The sequence below is a fragment of the Nicotiana sylvestris genome, chromosome 5 (assembly GCF_000393655.2).
Source record: "Nicotiana sylvestris chromosome 5, ASM39365v2, whole genome shotgun sequence".
NCBI lineage: Eukaryota > Viridiplantae > Streptophyta > Magnoliopsida > Solanales > Solanaceae > Nicotiana > Nicotiana sylvestris.
Genome location: NC_091061.1, coordinates 29,903,617 through 29,920,345, shown reverse-complemented (window position 1 = coordinate 29,920,345; position 16,729 = coordinate 29,903,617). Strand labels below are relative to the sequence as shown.

Sequence of the window (16,729 nt, the reverse complement as noted above, 5' to 3'; positions counted from 1 at the left end):
AACTCAAGTTTGTCTCATGAACGTTGACCGCGTAATTCAAAAATGGACTGAACAATCCCAGGGTTTCTATTTTTCAAGCATTTAGTGGATATCATCTACATTGTTAACCGCACTAAGTATTCATTAATCAATCCTAACTATTTAAGCCTAATTTAGTTACATTAATGAAGCCTAAGTTAAAATTAAAAGAAAAAGAGGAAGAAGAAGCAAAACCTAAAAATTAAGAGAAAAACAAGAACAAATTGAACAACAATTCTGAATTGAAATTACCAGTTGAGTGGTGAGTGATGGGAGTGGACTTCTAGTTCATTGTGTATGCGGACTAGGGCTTGGGTGAACAATAATTTTTTTTTCTTGAAAGTGGAGAGAGCAAAAAGGGTAAAAGGTCTCATGACCTCCTATTTATAGAAAGCACCCTGAGACCCATAGAACTCACCTGGAGCGGCTGCGGAATATCACTGTGGTCCGCACTTTTGACGAACAAAAGGGTTGCTTATTTAAAACAGTCGCTGAGAGCGAAAAATGGCACGCGATCACAGAAAGGCACCGCTAATTGTGGAAAATGCACTGCAGATGCGGATGAAATTTCAGAGAAGTTTCATTTTTGGACTTTTCAAGCCCGCGTCCACTACAAAATTACGCCTCCGCAATATGGCCACCGCTGACCGCGAAAAGTGGAGCTCTATCTGCGGTCCAACTTTAGACTAGGCCATAATATTTTTCAGCTTAGTCCTGCACTGCATCAAATATTCCTACACACATCTCACAACCACTTAGTCAAAAACAAATCCTACACTAAGAAGAAAATCAAAAAGAAGAAAACACATGGGTTGCCTCCCAATAAGCGCCTGATTTAACGTCGTGACACGATGCAGGTTACCATCAATTATTTGAGATGGATCATTGCCACCACGTGGCTGTCATCGAACTTGCCAAGATAATACTTTACTCTGTGCCCATTAACTCTGAAGATTTCACCCTTTTTGTTTTTCAAATCAAGAGCACCAAACAGGGTTACATGCACAACCTCAAAAGGGCCACTCCATTTTGACTTGAGCTTTTCCAAAAAAAGTCGTAACCGGGAGTTGAATAAGAGAACCAAGTCACCTTCCTTGAATTCCTTACTACGGGCATACTTGCCATATAAGTACTTCATCTTGTCCTTATACAAGGACGAGCTGGAATAGGCATGAAATCGGAACTCATCAAGCTCATTGAGTTGCTCTACCCGGAGATTTGCTGCAACATCCCATTCAAGATTTAACTTTTTCGAAGCCCACATGGACTTTTTCTTTAACTCAACCAGAAGATGACACACTTTTTCAAACACCAACCGATATGGAGTCATACCAATTGGAGTCTTGTAAGCAGTCCTGCAATCCCACAAAGCATCATCCAGTTTCTTCGATCAGTCAGTCCTATTTGCATTGATAGTCTTTGACAATATGCTCTTAATCTCCCTGTTGGAGACCTCAACTTGCTCACTAGCCTGAGGATGGTAAGGGGTTGAAACCTTGTGATTTACACCATACCTTGCAAGCAAACTGTCAAATGCCTTATTGCAGAAATGAGAACCTCCATCACTGATGATTGCTCTAGGAGTGCCAAACCGAGTAAAAATATTCTTCTTGAGAAAAGCCACCACACTCCGGACCTTGTTGTTGGGTAAATCCATGACCTCAACCCACTTGGAAACATAATCAATGGCCACTAGAATGTACGTGTTACCACATGAACTCAAAAAAGGCCCCATGAAGTCAATGCCCCACATGTCAAATATGTCAACCTCAAGAATAGTGGTGAGAGGCATTTCATCCTTCTTTGAGATTCCACCAGCTCTCTGACACTCATCACATCTCTTCACAAGCTCATCCGCATCCTTGTACAATGTAGGACAATAAAATCCACAGCTAAGCACCTTTGAAGCCATTCTGGCCCACCATAATGACCACCGTAGGGAGAGGAATGACAAGCATCAAGAATACTCATTTGCTCCTCTTTCGGAACACATCTCCGGATCATACCATCATTACATATTTTGAACAAATAAGGCTTATCCCAGTAGTAGTCCAAACTATCCCGTTTAAGCTTCTTCCTTTTGTTAGAAGAGAGCTCACACGGAACAATTCCGGTCACAAGAAAGTTGGCAACATCCGCGAACCAAGGCATGCTATTCACAGATATGGAGAGGAGTTGCTCATCAGGGAATGAATCATTAATTTTGAGGCCATCACGAGGCCTCCCCTCCTCATCCAAGTGGTACAAGTGGTCCGTCACTTGGTTTTCACTTCCTTTTCGTTCAACAATCTCAAGGTCAAACTCTTGGAGAAATAGAACCCATCTCATCAACCGAGCCTTAGAATTCTTCTTTTTTCATCAAGTAGCAGAGTGTTGCATGGTCAATATGAACTATCACCTTCGGACCCATGAGATAAGGCCTACACTTCTCCATTGCAAACACAATTGCTAGGAACTCTTTTTCCGTCACCGTGTAATTTACTTGAGCATAATTCATTGTCTTGCTTGCATAATACACCGAGTGAAACATCTTGTTTACTCTTTGACCCAATACCGCTCCTATCGCAACATCACTTGTATCACACATGAGCTCAAAATGGAAGCTCCAATTGGGTGCGGTAATAATAGGAGTGGCTGTCAATTTATACTTGAGAAGTTCGAAAGCTTTTATGCATTCATCATTAAACACGAACTTGGCATCTTTTTCCAATAATTTGCACAAAGGATTCACTACCTTAGAAAAGTCTTTGATGAATCTATGGTAAAGCCCCGCATGCCCAAGAAAACTCCTAACCCCCTTGACTGAAGTAGGAGGAGGAAGCTTTGAAATCACTTTAATTTTTGCCTTGTCTACCTCAATTCCGTTCTTTGAGATATTATGGCCGAGGACAATGCCCTCCTTGACCATAATGTGGCATTTCCCCCAGTTAAGCACTAGATTTGTCTCTTCATATTGGGCCAATACTTTGTCAAGATTCTTCAAACACTTATCAAAAGAGTCACCCACAACACTGAAATCATCCATGAACACTTCCAAGAAGTCCTCTACCATGTCAGTAAATATAGCCATCATACACCGCTGAAAGGTAGGCGGTGCATTACACAAACTAAATGGCATCCTAGAAAATGCAAAGGTATCATATGGACATGTGAAGGTGGTTTTCTCCTGATCTTCTAGAGAAATCAAAATCTGGTTGTAACTTGAGTACCCATCCAAAAAGCAATAGAAGGCACGTCTAACAAGTCTATCTAGCATCTGGTCAAGAAATGGCAATGAAAAATGATCTTTGCGGTCACTTTATTCAACTTTCGGTAGTCCATGCACACCCTCCATCCGGTGATAGTCCTGGTGGAAATCAACTCATTTTGCTCATTGGTGACCACATCCATACCACCATTCTTTAGCACACATTGCACCGAAGAAGTCCAGGAACTATCCAAGATGGGGTACACAACCCCTGCATCTAACCACTTGATCACCTCCTTTTTGATAACCTCTTACATAGCCTCGTTCAACCTCCTTTGATGTTCTACGGAGGGCTTGACATCATACTCAAGTATAATCTTATGCATGCAAAAGGCGTGGCTTATTCCTCGAATATCATCTAGAGTCCATCCAATTGCCTTCTTTCTTCTTTGGAGCACCTCCAGTGTGACCTGCACGTTAGTAAGACAAGAAGAAATAATAACAAGTAAAGTTGAACTAGGGCCCAAGAATTCATACCTGAGGTGTGAAGGCACAGGCTTCAACTCCAAAACGGGAGGTTCCTCGATTGAGGGCTTTGTTGGTTGAGTCTTTCTGTTCTCAAGATCCAAAGAAAGCTTACGGGGCTCATAAGAATAAGAACCCATTCCGTGAAAAGAATTGACACACTCCACCCTACCTTCATCCTCATTCACTTCAAGGTTCAACAATACCGCTTCTAAAGGATCCTCCACATTGATCATGGCACTAGTATCATCAAGTATCACCTCCGTGACAAGATCCACAAAAGATCAAGCTTTAGTACTATTTGGCTGCATCATTGATTTGCACACATGAAAGATAAATAATGTTTTCTTCACCCTCGGAAGGTGAGCTCCCCTGCTTCCACATCAACTAATGCCTTCCCAGTTGCTAGGAAAGGCCTTCCCAATATTATAAGCACCTCATAGTCGACTTCACAGTCAAGAATCACAAAATCAACAGGCAAAATAAACTTGTCCATCCGGACAAGAACATCATCAATAATACCAAACGGCCTCTTCATCGTTATTTTTTGTGAAAATCAATTTGTGTTTGACTAATTAATTTGAAAAGCACTTTTGAATAGGCACTTTAAGAGTATTTTTCTCAAAAGTACTTTTCAAAAAGGTGTTTTGGGAAAGAAACTTTTTTTTTTTGCTTACTTGCCAATTTTCTTGCAGCGTGTGACACTAGTTTAAACAGAAGTAATTCAATGTATGAAAAGAAGTAATCATTCTTTCTTTTAGAAACTTTCAATCAGGAATAGAAGTTTATTAAGAAAATTCATCTGTAACAATTCAACAAAGATTGAACCGTCGATCCTTACTTCAGTAGGATGTTTACAGCTCACAAAAACCATAAAAAGAAGACTGAAAGAATGACAAATTAGTTCACAGCAAAATATAGCAGTTCTTCCTGCCATGTTACCTGGTGCTTGTCCTGGTGGAAGATAGCAGAGACCACTGATATAGCTAATGTGAATGTAAGCTGACCCGAACAGCGCCCTTATAAATTAAAAAGATACAAAAATAATAACAACATTGCGGTTCTTCCTGATCTCACAATGAAAATTAGTTCACAAAATGGCAGTTCTTCCTGATTTCACCCTTCCACCCTGTGAGGACATCCAAGGTACCCATATGCACCATTGCATCTGCGAATTTCTTACCCCACACGCGCCCATATCTCGCGTTGAAGTTCACCATTTTTGCAGTTTTAGGATTACTCATCAATGTTTGATCAGAAACTAATAGCCCCTTCTTACTCTTCAAATCCATGTAGTATCTATTATCCAACCTGTTTGGTGTTAGGACATCAAGATTCGCAGGGTTAGCGACTCCTGTTCCATTTGTAAGTGCTTCTGGTGGGCAAATGGACTTTAACATTCTTTCATATTCAGGATCAATTGGCAGATTTTGTTGCTTGTTTTGAGGGTATAGCCGATTTGCAAAAACAGCGCAATGAGCAATACCAATAGAATGTGCACCAGAGAGGGTGACCATTTCATCAACCGACATCCCTTTTCTTGCAAAGCTCTTGATCAGTTCCTTGACACCAACAAATGGAGATGGAAGATTAGGTAAAGCCTCATCCTTGATAGAAACGCGTCCATCACGGCGTCCTGCTTGGACAGCATAGTTTATTTTCCCTACTTTGTAAGAACTATCACGAGCAGCAAAGGCGAGAATGTCTGCACACGAGACAGTTCCAGGGCATGCAGCCTCAAGCTTAGCTTTAGCTGCATCAATCACCTCAAAACCTCGTAAACTGTTCTTATTTGCTACGCTTTCCTTTTCTGAATTTGGTCCATCCAATAGCACAGATGCATCACATCCCTAAAGTACATAAATTGCAGAAAAAAATATTAAGTTAACGAAATTATCAAGTGTAGCACTTGTTGAACTATGTGACAACCTCATTTAAAGGCTTAATGGGACGATCACACAATTCAATATGGTAACAGAGCAAGTCGAGATTTTGAGTTCAAATCTCACCACCACCGAAATATCAAAAAGTATTTCCGCATATTTGGTCCATGAAAACTAATGAGGCTCCCACGTGTGGGGCGTGCTGAGACATAATATGTTAATGAAATAATGAAATTGTTAAGAGAACACTAGCATATTAGACAAAAGGACATAACATACCCTCACAAAGCAGTCATGAAAATGTAGCCTGATAAGGCCCGCAGCAATGCCTGGATTACGAGAAACGGCTTTGTACACAACATTTCTCACAATGGATTCAGCAGAGGGACAAGTATGTTGATAGAAACCAACTTTAAGCGGACAGTGTTGTTGTTTTTTGGCCAAGGAAGAGACTGAAAAGGATAAAACCATGCAAGAAACAAGTGCAATAACTGAACAATTGAAGCCCTTTGAATCCATTCTTTTTTCGGATTAAGAACAGCTAGCTACTTCGGATTTTTCCTCTAGTTGCTCTCCTCAGATGATGTATAACTTATGTACACCGTGAAGTATTTATAGTTTGGAATATGCTTTGTGTCAATATTAAAACAGAACATGTCTGCCTCTAATACAAACTGCAAAGGTTGAAGTTTTCTTTAGTTTCTATGACTTTTGAAGTGTTCCACAGATACCACCTTAATATATTCATGAAGAATTTAAGTTAAGATGTCCTAGGATACAAGATAATCTAGAAATAATATGATTGAAAACCAAGAATCTGGACTTAATTTACTGTGGTTTACCTGAATGGAAATTGATTAATTTTAACTCTTTATCAAATGTTGATGAGGTAAAAACATCTTTTCGGAGAACAGAATAAGATTCTTGATTCTGGAAAACTTGACTCACTATGCTAATCCATAGGCAAATTTTGATTTCACGAGTTCAAATTCTCATTCTTTTCGAACCAAAATATTTTCCCTCAGTAATCTTTTTAGTGGATAAACAAATTTAATATAAAGGTCAAGTGTTCTTTTTTTATTTGATTAGATGGTAGCCACTATGTTCTCTTTTCATGGCCAATGTCAACTCCTTACTTTAAGTTGTAGAATAGAAAGTCTTGACTTTTTTCATCTGATTCTTTTTGTGATAACTTATACCATGAACTCCATTCCTATTGTATAACTCAAACATTCTTGATCAGCTATTTATATGTCCACCTTGATTGATCTGCAGACCAAAAAGAAAGTCCTTTCTTTCATTATTATATGAGTTTTATGAAATAAGTTAAAGGCATCTTATTAAGGTTTGGCTTTAGGCCGCCACTTCCATAGTTAGCTTTTAGTTTACTTGCTTTCATTCAGTTATAGTTAGTAAAAACATCTCCAATTGCTATTCAAAATATCTGTAAAGTTGATTACGAAACATTCAGTGAGTATAACAAGAGTAATTGGTAGGTTAATTCCCTGTTGATTCGACTTTGGGCTAAATACTCGGATTATATTTGCAGCGACCGCTTTGTTTTTTTATAAGGTATAGTTAGGCGTGATCAAATTTTGGTGTCGTTTCCGGGGAGTTAACGGTGTTATCAATTATAGTTGAAAGAAATACAAAAATTCTTAGTGTAGTCATTTTTCTTTATTTTCAATCTATACATTGAAATTTTAACGTTTGTTGACTTGGTTGTATAGGTGCATGCCTAGAAACTCATCGAGAACTGGTGAAGTATTTGAAACATTATCAGATCCCGAGAAAGTTTTCAAGGCCTTGAATCGGGCCAACCAGAAAAATAAACAACAACAATCAACTGAACAACTCGAACTAGACATGGGGGATAATGTGTTAGACCCAGCTGCGCCATTGGCGCCAGTGGCACCTCTTGTGTCAGAGGCTGCTCTATATGACTGGGCATAACCCACAACAGAGAATTTGGCCACAGCGATATTAGTCCCGTAGATACAGGCCAAGTCATTTCAAATCACGAACAACATGCTGCACTTGTTGCAAAACAAGGGGCTATTTTCGGGGTCATACATTGAAGATCCTCAACAACACTTTAAGAATTTCCTGTCAATCTGCAAAACTCAAAGGCAGCCCAACGTAACTCAGGAAGCAATAAAATTGTTGTTGTTTCCATTCCAGTGACAGGAGCTGCCCAGACTTGGCTAAACTCGTTCCCTATTAATTCCATCACGACTTGGGAGGAGTTAGTCAAGCAATTTGTGAATAAGTTTCATCCACCCAACAAGACTGCTCAGCAAATTGATGAAATTTTGAGCTTCAAACAGAAATCAATGCAGACACTGCAAGAAACATGGGAACGATTCAAAGGGATGTTGTTTATATGTCCACACCTCTTTATTCCAGATCAGATGTTAGGGCAGCGATTTTACATGGGTTTGACAGATAGCCTGAAGGCTAATGTTGATGTTTCAGCTGGTGGAGCATTCTTGGGCAAAACATGGAGAGAAAGCCAGAGCCTACTTGACAAGATGGCACAAAATTTGGGGTGGACAACCAGGAATGCACCTATCACTCCAGTAGTTCACTCAGTGCCCTTAGATCTATCTAACACTCTTGTTGAAAATATGGCCACATTAATGACACAGATGAGTATACTCACCAAAAAGGTGGAAGAGTCAGGATAAAAGCAGCAAGTACACATTGTAGATACTACCAATGGGGGCTTATGCACATCTTGCATTAGTCAGCCAATTGGTAACCAATGGAATGCAGAAAGTGATCATCATAATTACCCTGGGAACATGAATTATGTATCTAATTATGGGGGCCAGAGACAGGGTGGTCAGATTTGAGGCTAACAGAATCAGCCATGCATGTCAGTCCAGCCACAGCTCAACAATGGAAATATGGGAGGTATGCAACCTCAAAATAATATTGTGCCTTACCAAAGGCCACATGGATAAAACAATCAAAATAAGCAGCAGGGGCATCATCCTCCTCAGCAGCAGCATGGTGGAAGATAGGAAGATGGGTTTGCTAGACTCGAGGCAATGGTGCAATAGGTTATTGGGTCAAATGCAAAAATGAGTGAAATGGTAGATGCACATGAGATAGTTATAAAGAATATTGAAGTGCAGATGGGCCAGATATCGATGTCTTTGAACAATCGTCCTTATGGGACATTGCCTACAGACACTTAAATAAATCCAAAAGATCAAGGCCCGAAGCAGTTGATGGCAATGAGTCTACGTAATGGCAGAGACTTAGACTTGGAGAAAGAGAGGGCTCGAGAAAGCAGATAGATTGAGATGCTTGTACCAGTGCCCATTGAGCTAGATGATTCAACGAAACTGACAGAGGTGACAGTACAGCCTACCCAGGAAGAAACCAACACACAGATTGAGGCTGAGAAAGAAGCTGAGATAGCCCAGGAACCGCTAGTTGAGGTGGTGTCTGAAAAATAGAATACCCAAATCATTGGGAAGAAGAGACCTTCAGCACCATTCCCACAGAGGCTGGCCAAGTACCAAAAAGAGGAATAATACAAGAAATTCTTGGAGATGCTGAAACAAATCCAGGTAAATATTCCATTGATTGATATTTTGAAGGAGATGCCTGGTTATGCAAAAATGATGAAGGACTTGATGTCCCGAAAATTCAATTTCTAAGACTTGGCCATAGTGACTCTAACTCAAACCTGCAGTGCTGTGGTGACTAGACCAATTGCTGAGAAGTTGTCTGATCCAGGGAGTTTCACAATTCTCTGCACTATTGGTAACTTTGCCTTTGCCAAGGCACTTTGTGATTTGGGGGCTAGCATTAATCTTATGCCCCCGGCGATCTATAAGAGGTTGGGGATTAGAAGAGCTAGACCCACTTCTATGTTATTGCAGCTCGTTGACAGAACCGTGAAAAGACCCTCTAATATCCTAGATGATGTGTTGATTCAGGTAGAGAAATTTGTGTTCCCTGCAGATTTTATGATTCTAGATTGCAAGGTGGGTGAAGAAATTCCCATAATTTTGGGAAGGCTATTCGTGGCCGCAGGGAGAGCTCTCATTGATTGTGAAACTGGGAGCTTAAGATGAGATTGAACGATGAGGAAATAACATTCAATGTACATAAATCTATAAGGCGACCGAGTGAATTCGTCAATTGCTCTCTTATTGATGTCGTGGATGTAATTGTAGAAGCAGATGATGAGACGTTGACTATTAAGGACCCTCTTGTTGCATGTCTGGTAAATTTAGATGAGGTGAATGGGAAAGAATTGGTAGAATGGGTGCTGGCTTTAGAGGGAAGAGGGTTTTGGGATAGAACACTTGAATTCGAGCCCCTGCACTTAGAAAACAGAGAAACTCTTCCAGCCAAGCCATCCATAGAAGAACCACCAAAGCTGGAGTTGAAGCCACTGCCCGCCCATCTCAGTTATGAGTTCCTTGGACCTAACTCCACATTACCTGTTATTATTTCATCTTGTTTGTTAGATGTGCAGGCACAACAACTTTTGCAGGTACTCAAGGAGTGCAAGACTGTCATTGGGTGGACCATGGCAGACATTAAGAGGATCATCCCGGCATATTGTATGCATAAAATTCTGCTGGAAGGGGGGCACAAACCTTCCAGAGAACACCAAAGAAGGCTGAACCCCAACATGAAGGAAGTGGTGAAGAAAGAGGTGATTAAGTGGTTGGATGTGGGAATCATTTTCCCCATCTCTGACCGCAACTGGGTTAGCCCAGTGCAGTGTGTTCCTAAGAAGGGTGGTACGACGGTGGTAAAAAATGAGAACAATGAGTTGATCTCTACAAGAACTGTCACAGGCTGGAGAATTTGCATGGACTACATGAAATTGAATCTGGCCACCCGAAAAGACCACTTCCCACTTCCCTTCATTGATCAGATGCTTGATAGACTGGCTGGGAGGTCTCACTTCTGTTTTCTAGATGGATACTCAGGGTACAATCAAATCTCCATTGCACCAGAGGACAGAGAGAATACCTCCTTCACATGTCCATATGGCATTTATGCTTTTCGGAGGATGCCCTTTGGCCTATGCAATGCACCTGCCACATTCCAAAGGTGCATGATGGCCATATTTACTAACATGGTCGAAGACATAATGGAGGTTTTCATGGATGATTTCTCAGTGGTGGGAAACCCATTCGACGAGTGCCTTATAAATCTGGCACGAGTGTTGAAAAGATGTATTGAGACTAACCTGGTACTTAATTGGGAGAAGTGCCATTTCATGGTACAAGAGGGCATAGTCTTGGGATACCGAGTATCAAGCAAGGGAATCGAGGTGGATCGTGCTAAAGTTGACGTGATAGCAAAGCTTCCACCCCCCACTTCAGTCAAGGCAATCAGGAGCTTCCTCGGGCATGACGATTTCTACCGGAGATTCTTAAAAAACTTCTCAAAAATTGTCAACCCTTTCTGTAAGTTGTTAGAAAAAGATCACCCTTTCTTATTTTCTGATGATTGCAGGGTAACATTCGAGGAGGTTAAAAAAAGGCTAGTCATAACACCCATCATTGTCGCCCCCGACTAGGAGCAACCAATCGAACTCATGTGTGACGCCAGTGACTATGCAGTGGGAGCAGTGCTGGGACAACAGAAAGACAAGCTAATGCACCCATTCTATTATGCTAGTAGAACGTCGAGTGGAGCCTAGCTGAACTACACTGTGACTGAAAAAGAGATGTTGGTTTTGGTGTTTGCATTCGACAAGTTCAGATCATACCTGATTGGCTCTAAGGTAATTGTATATACTGATCATGCAACTCTTAGGTACTTGATTGAGAAGAAGGAGTCCAAACCACGCCTGATTCGTTGGGTGCTATTACTACAAGAGTTCGACCTTGAGATTCGTGACCGTAAAGGCACAGAAAACCAAGTCGTTGATCATCTATCACGACTTGAGGGAGCTGAAAACTCAGTTGAGGTTGAGGATATTCTGGAAATCTTTCCAAACGAGCAACTACTCGCTACAAGCCTTGAGGAAGTGCTATGTTATGCAGACTTTGCAAATTACCTAGCAAGCGGTATAGTTCCCTATGACCTTTCTTCTGTGCAAAAGAAAACGTTTTATCGTGACTGCCGCATGTATTACTGGGATAAACCTTATCTATTTAGAATATTGTTGACAATATGATCCGGAGGTCTGTCCCCGAGATAGAACAATCTTCTGTTTTGTAGGCATGTCATGCATCAACGTATGGCTAGCACTTTGTAGGAGTCAAGACGGCAGCAAAAGTACTAGAAGTCGGGTTCTACTGGCCAATAGTGTTTAAGGATGCACATCAATAGGTGAAGGGCTGTAATGAATGTCAGCAAACCGGGAACATTTATCGTCGCCATGAGATGCCCATGAACCCAATTCAAGAGGTTGAAGTGTTCGATGTCTGGGGGATAGACTTCATGGGCCCCTTCGTCAGCTTCTTTGGCAATAAGTACATACTTATTGCTATAGATTACGTGTCCAAATAGGTGGAAGCTGCAGCACTTCCCACCAATGATGCAAGAGTGGTGGTGGGGTTTTTGAAGAAGAATATATTCACCCGTTTCGGGACCACCCCGAGAGCTATTATCAATGACGGAGGCACTCACTTCTGCAATCGAGCCTTTGAGAAATTGTTAGCAAAGTACGATGTACGCCACAAGGTGGCAACCCCGTATCATACTCAGACCAGTGGACAGGTCAAAAAGTCAAATAGAGAGATAAAGAGTGTACTGACCAAGACTATGAACGCCACAAGAACTGATTGGGAAAAAAAGCTAGATGATGCACTTTGGGCCTACAGAACTGCTTTTAAAACACCAATTGGCATGTCACCATATAAGTTGGTATTTGGGAAAGAACATAGAGCTTGGTGGGCAATGAAACACCTAAATCTGGACATTGAGGCTGCGGGCACAACTAGAGTCACAGAATTGCATGAGCTCGACGAGTTCCGATATCTTGCTTTCGATAGAACAAGGCTGTATAAGGAGAGAATGAAGAGGTTGCATGCCAAGAACATTGTTGAGCGAAATTTCAATCCCAAAGACATGGTATTGCTTTATAACTCAAGACTAAGGCTATTTTCGGGTAAACTCAAGTCACGATGGTCTGGACCATTTCGAGTGGTCGAAGTATTCCCTTCAGGTGTCGTAGAGATTGCCTCAGAGAAAGACTCTCATACATTTAGAGTCAATGGGTAGAGATTGAAACTATATGTGGTCAGGAATGAACCAAAGGAAGTGTCAGAGATCCATCTAATTGAACCTCAGAGGTCGAGCGAGCCTTAAATGCGCTTATCTGCGTCGTGTCGCGACGTTAAATCAGGCGTTGCATAAGAGGCAACCCATTTATTTGTTGTAACTGTCGTGCCATAACATTAACTAAGGCGCTGGTTGGGAGAAAACCCAATGATAGTTAGTAGTTGTTAATTTTGATTTTGGGAAGTACTAATCAATGCAGGTGAGCTTGGGTAGGTGATAAGTCCAACGGACGTGGAAAGAACAGGTGAAAAAATAAAAAATGTTTGTGCCCAGGAGCGCGCCCGCGCTACAGGCCGCGCATATGGGCAAACATTCTACCTCAGCTTCTCAACCACTAGCATGACCGCGCTATGACCGTGCTAGAAGCGCGACCAGGCTAGTGGTCGCGCATATGGCCAAGCACACTATCCTCACTAGCGCGGCCGCGCTCGTAACGCGCTACGACCGGCCTAGTCCCGCCCAGCTAACGCTTTATTTAACTTAATAATAATTTTTATTTTCTTTAGTCTTTATTTTGTATGTTAAATTCCCTAACTATCCCCCCCCCCACTTTAATTACTCCTCTCTTCTTCACTCCCAATAATCCCCAACGCAGAAACCCCTGCCCCCTCCCTCCCCAAACCCTAACTCCCTCCTTCTTCAAATTCCATCTTCTTCAAACTCTCCCTTCTCCAAATTCCCAACCCAAATTTCCCAGGGTTCAATCCCAACCCCCTACTCTTCTTCACTTCTCCCCACATTATCTAACTACAAGTATGGTTTCTTTTTGCCATTTTTTTTTATAGATTTTCGTTTTTCTTTTTCTTATTATGTAGTAGTTTTTTTTTCTTTTCTTTTCTTTTCTTAGTAGACATTTGTAGTGTTTGTGGGTGGTGATATTTGTGGGAATTGTCTCTTAACTTAGTAGGTGATTTTGGGAAAATTGTGGTGGTATTAGGGTGCAACATGTTTGAATTGGGGTGTGGGTATATAATGCCCACAAGGTGTTTGTTTAAGTGCCACAGTGAGTGTATATGAGTAATTGTGACCAATTGTGCGCGTGAAGTCTGAGTAACCGCATTGAGTCACATATTTTTTGGGTTGTGCTAATGTTATTCCTTTTTCAGGTACTATGGCTCCATCTAGGAAACGACGCACCATAGGTGCTTCTTCCAGCAGTCAAGCTGGATTGTCCAGGGCGCGCGGGTCAGCTCCTGCTCGTCCCTTTGATAGTAGCAGGTTCGTCGGCCAAGGATCAGGATCTCTTTGCGGATAAGGCCCCTAAGAAACCGATACTAGAAAGGGGAATGGATATAGGGTCACTCCAGCTGGGCTGCCCTATCTTGTATAATGAGCTGGTAAGACAGGGACTCCAAATATTCTTTGAAGAGCTGGACGAGGGAAATGTGATGGTTGTCCGTGAATTTTACGCCAATGTAAAAGAATATGTGAATGGCGTAGTAACAGTACGCAGAAAGGCGGTGGATGCCTCTTTTGAGGCTATACGTAGGATATACCAACTGCCCGCTCCCGTGGATCCGTATGAAGACGGCTATGAAATGTATGGCAGATCACACACACAGTGGGATATGTTCTTTCCAACAATCTATGCACCCGACAAGGAAATTATATGGATGAAGTATGGTCAGAAGTTTCACTCCGCGGCGCTAACCTTTGAAAAGAAGTGCTGGTTGTATGTTATCAACAACCACCTGATCTCGTCTTCCAACACCACGGAGGTGAATGGTCATCGGACGGCTCTGATTTGGTGCTTTATGATTGGCCACAGCTTTGACGTGGCCAAGGTGATTCATGAGGAGATGTTCACCCGTTGTCCGGTGAAAAGGTATGTGTTCTTTTTCCCGGGTCTAAGTCAACGTAAAAATAAAATTAAAAAAATATATAAAAAATAAAATAAAAAATAAAAACAGAAATATGTTGGACTCTTCCTGATGACAGATCTTCTAGACAGTTTTTTTGAGGGAAGTAAGTCTAAAGAAAATACCATTTTTTTTTTTTTTTATTTTAGGTAGTATAGTAACTCCCCCTTGATTTTTATTTGGGCCACGGTTCTTTTCCAAGGGTTTTGCTTGAACCGGGTGTAGTTAGTTTTTATTTATTTTGTTTCTAGTTTTAGTTAGTTCTGATGGGCTACGAGCTGAAATAGAAAGAGAAACCCTTGCCGTTGATACACTTGAAAACAGTAGACACTAGAGTGTGATGCTTAGTCTCAATGGTTGATTCTTGCTAGAGTGACTTAAATTGTATATTTGCAACTGACTTAAGTACTCAAACGAGAGTGTCTTGATAAGCCAATCTGGAGTGAGTCATGTACCATGTGTGTGTGAGTTGTACTGTATTCTATGCTCTGCATTTGATGGCTAGAACTTGCTCCATGTGTTTGCAAAGCGAAATAGTAGCTTTATTCAGTCTTAGAAGTGATATAGGCATTTCTTTGTTAAGCCAGATATATAAAGTAGACCCACCTAAATGCAATACATTGTAGTTAACCCCGTTGAGACTATAAGCCTGTTTCCTTAGCAACCACATTATTTGAACCCTTTTTACCTCTCATGAGTACTTGAATGGTTATGAAATATGTAAAAGCTAAAATGTGGGGTGGTGGTTTGGTTTTTGAATGGAACCAATGAAATAGATAATAAGGTTCAGTATTTTGAAAAAGTAAAAGAACAAGCACCACTTAAAAAAAGAAAAAAAGAGAATGAGTAAATGTAGTATTTGATAAGTGGTGACTTGACACAATTGCACCTAATGGTTTGACATAAGTATGATTTTGAATGCTAATGTGATTGTATTAAAAGTGCTTAGGGAGGTTAGTCACTATATCCAAATATATCCTACTCGTCCCTTAGCCTACATTACAACCAAATGAAGTCCTTAATGATCTTAGACTAAATGGGCTCGAATAGTAGAGTAGTACACTACGGGCAAGCCTATGGTACATCTGTGTGGCATATGAATTTTCTTTCGGAGAGTGTGCGGATTTTTTCTATATAAATTCCTAATTATTCTTAATATTATTGTTTGTGAAACTACTCTCTTGTGTGATGTAAGGGCATATGATTTACGAAGGAAAGGTAAGTCTTGACTTCTATATAGAGTAATTTGAGTAAGTACGAATATTGCACGGCACGTGAGAGTCGATTTTTGGGGCAAAGATTGTACACTACTAGACGTGACTTTGGTGATTTGTTCTTGGTGTGATACGTTAGGGGAAAAGCTTAGTGAAGGACGCTTTATAGAGTATGGTGGATTGCTCGAGGATTAGCAATGATTTAAGTGTGGGGTGTTGATAATAGGCTAGATTTATGTAATTTGGCGAATGTTTATGCCCCAATTTGACTGTGTGCACTGTTCTAGGATAGTTAAATGACGATAAATTGGTTCTAATTGTGCATTTCATGTTTTGCAGGAGCGAATTGCGCTTATGAGGACTTAGGACAGCGTTTGGAGCTAAATGAAGCAAGGGAAGCCCCTCAGATCCTCCTTTCTTCCTTTTGTATTTTATCATTTATGATGAATTTTGTTGTTGTTAGTATGAATACGATTATGAGTAGCTAAATATTTAGTCTAGGGTTTTGATGGAACCTGTTGAAGAATGAACTTCATGTTATATTAATATAGTTTGCCCCGTTTAATCTCTATTTGTTCAACTACGTTCTTTTTGTAGTTAATTGATAGGATCCTCAATTAGTTGTGCCTATTTAGTATGTATTACTTGGGAGAGAGTGCATATTTAGGTAATTGTTAAACAACACCATTCCCAAAGTATATGAGGGATCAATAACCGAGGGTTTAAAGGCGGGATTAGGGATAACGAAGCCTTGGGTGCGATCTTAAGTGAGCT

The 16,729-nt window shown here is 40.9% G+C and overlaps 4 protein-coding genes across 4 annotated transcripts; 2 read left to right on the top strand and 2 right to left on the bottom strand.

Annotated features, from left to right (window-relative positions):
- Window positions 1-886: 886 nt before the first annotated feature.
- On the bottom strand, window positions 887-1,930 carry LOC138868444 (uncharacterized). The gene is made up of 2 exons (XM_070145998.1): window positions 1,533-1,930; window positions 887-1,373 (listed from the first exon to the last, which is right to left on the bottom strand). The coding sequence occupies exons 1-2, from the start codon at window positions 1,928-1,930 to the stop codon at window positions 887-889; spliced, it is 885 nt and encodes a 294-aa protein (XP_070002099.1).
- A 2,800-nt stretch (window positions 1,931-4,730) lies between these two features.
- LOC104230150 (peroxidase 5-like) lies at window positions 4,731-6,157 on the bottom strand. Its single transcript, XM_009782888.2, has 2 exons — window positions 5,893-6,157; window positions 4,731-5,580 (listed from the first exon to the last, which is right to left on the bottom strand). Exons 1-2 carry the CDS (start codon window positions 6,130-6,132, stop codon window positions 4,816-4,818), a joined length of 1,005 nt encoding a protein of 334 aa, XP_009781190.1. The 5' UTR covers window positions 6,133-6,157; the 3' UTR covers window positions 4,731-4,815.
- A 2,328-nt stretch (window positions 6,158-8,485) lies between these two features.
- On the top strand, window positions 8,486-9,704 carry LOC138868443 (uncharacterized). Its single transcript, XM_070145997.1, has 2 exons — window positions 8,486-8,529; window positions 9,320-9,704. The coding sequence occupies exons 1-2, from the start codon at window positions 8,486-8,488 to the stop codon at window positions 9,702-9,704; spliced, it is 429 nt and encodes a 142-aa protein (XP_070002098.1).
- Window positions 9,701-14,137, top strand: LOC138868442 (uncharacterized). Its single transcript, XM_070145996.1, has 4 exons — window positions 9,701-9,898; window positions 10,112-11,107; window positions 12,109-12,709; window positions 13,989-14,137. Exons 1-4 carry the CDS (start codon window positions 9,701-9,703, stop codon window positions 14,135-14,137), a joined length of 1,944 nt encoding a protein of 647 aa, XP_070002097.1.
- The last annotated feature ends 2,592 nt before the right edge of the window (window positions 14,138-16,729 follow it).

Coding starts and splice junctions, on each gene's coding strand:
- LOC138868444 (XM_070145998.1), bottom strand. CDS start 1,930: ATGGCTTCAAAGGTGCTTAGCTGTGGATTTTATTGTCCTACATTGTAC. Junction 1,374..1,532: donor TTTGACAGTTTGCTTGCAAG/GTATGGTGTAAA, acceptor GTGGGATTGCAG/GACTGCTTACAAGACTCCAA.
- LOC104230150 (XM_009782888.2), bottom strand. CDS start 6,132: ATGGATTCAAAGGGCTTCAATTGTTCAGTTATTGCACTTGTTTCTTGC. Junction 5,581..5,892: donor TTCATGACTGCTTTGTGAGG/GTATGTTATGTC, acceptor TATGTACTTTAG/GGATGTGATGCATCTGTGCT.
- LOC138868443 (XM_070145997.1), top strand. CDS start 8,486: ATGCATGTCAGTCCAGCCACAGCTCAACAATGGAAATATGGGAG. Junction 8,530..9,319: donor CAACAATGGAAATATGGGAG/GTATGCAACCTC, acceptor TCAAACCTGCAG/TGCTGTGGTGACTAGACCAA.
- LOC138868442 (XM_070145996.1), top strand. CDS start 9,701: ATGAGATTGAACGATGAGGAAATAACATTCAATGTACATAAATCTATA. Junction 9,899..10,111: donor GGAAAGAATTGGTAGAATGG/GTGCTGGCTTTA, acceptor TTAGATGTGCAG/GCACAACAACTTTTGCAGGT. Junction 11,108..12,108: donor TATTTTCTGATGATTGCAGG/GTAACATTCGAG, acceptor GTGTCCAAATAG/GTGGAAGCTGCAGCACTTCC.